At 58.4% G+C, this 1,060-nt stretch overlaps 1 protein-coding gene across 1 annotated transcript; it reads right to left on the bottom strand.

Annotated features, from left to right (window-relative positions):
• Nucleotides 1–500: 500 nt before the first annotated feature.
• LOC125516749 (ankyrin repeat-containing protein At2g01680-like) lies at nt 501–764 on the bottom strand. The gene has a single exon (XM_048682072.1). The coding sequence runs from the start codon at nt 762–764 to the stop codon at nt 501–503; it is 264 nt and encodes an 87-aa protein (XP_048538029.1).
• Nucleotides 765–1,060: the final 296 nt, after the last annotated feature.

Here is a 1,060-nt window from a genome sequence, read left to right as displayed (position 1 = left end):
AATAAGCACATGATATTGCTTGGCAAAAGAAGCCACCAGGATCCAAGTAGATCTAGATTTACAGGTGCAATCTTCAATAACTATTGAAGCCATAATTACCACTGCAACGAACACAAACAGAATTATGTACAGATGGAGCAACGGAGTCTATCGACTTGCCCAAAAAGTACTTGCAAAAAAAGAAGGAACGCCAGTATCATCATCCATACAAAATAATCACTAGCATGGACCTAGCAGTAATCATCAGCATGCAACCCATCGCCTGACGCGACTGGGGAATCCAAAGCACTGGATCTAACAAGCAGTGCCTAAATCCACTCGAAAACAACGTAACTGCTAGAACCAAGCAGATCAAAGCACAGCGCGTACGGATGACATATCCTGCATCGGATAATGCTACGGAGAGAACCTACTGCGAAGTTTAAACATGCAGCTAGCACGGGCGGGACAATGCTCGGGCAACTCACCCCGCAGGCGAACTTGAAGAAGACCCCGAGCTACTAATCGAGCGAGAAGAGGGGCTCACTGGTGTGCCCTTGCTTGGCGGCGACGTGGAAGGCGTCGAGGTCGAGGCGGGAGCGGAGCTTGGCGGCCTCGAGGTCGTAGAGCGGGAGGAGGAGGTGCACGACCTCGACTGCGCTGGCCTCCGCCGCGACGTAGAGCGCGGACTCCTCGGCGACGGCCAGGAGGCGGCGCACGGCCTCGGCGTCCGAGGATCGGACGGCCGCGAAGAGCGCCTGGTGGGAGAGCGGCAGGAGATCCATCGTCGGGCGGGCGGCCAACCGGAGAGCCGGCGCAGAGCTGACCAAACGGAACCCTAGCGCATTGGTCGACCTGCTCAACTTGATCTGGGGCATAGGGTAGGGAGAGATGGTGAGGGGAGGGAGGGACGAGGTCGGCGGCGGTGGTGAGGAGGGCTGCGAGGTCGGCGGTGGGTGGGAGCGGCGGGGAGAGAACTGGATCGGGGAAAGGAGGCCGGGGAGAGGACTGGATCGAGGGAGGAGGTGGCGGCGGCTGCGAGGACAGGAGGGGTGCGATGGGGGGAGTCGATGGGATCTGA

This window comes from Triticum urartu, chromosome 6 (assembly GCF_003073215.2).
Source record: "Triticum urartu cultivar G1812 chromosome 6, Tu2.1, whole genome shotgun sequence".
NCBI lineage: Eukaryota > Viridiplantae > Streptophyta > Magnoliopsida > Poales > Poaceae > Triticum > Triticum urartu.
Note: the sequence above shows the minus strand (reverse complement) of the source record. Positions and strands in the feature narration are given on the sequence as shown.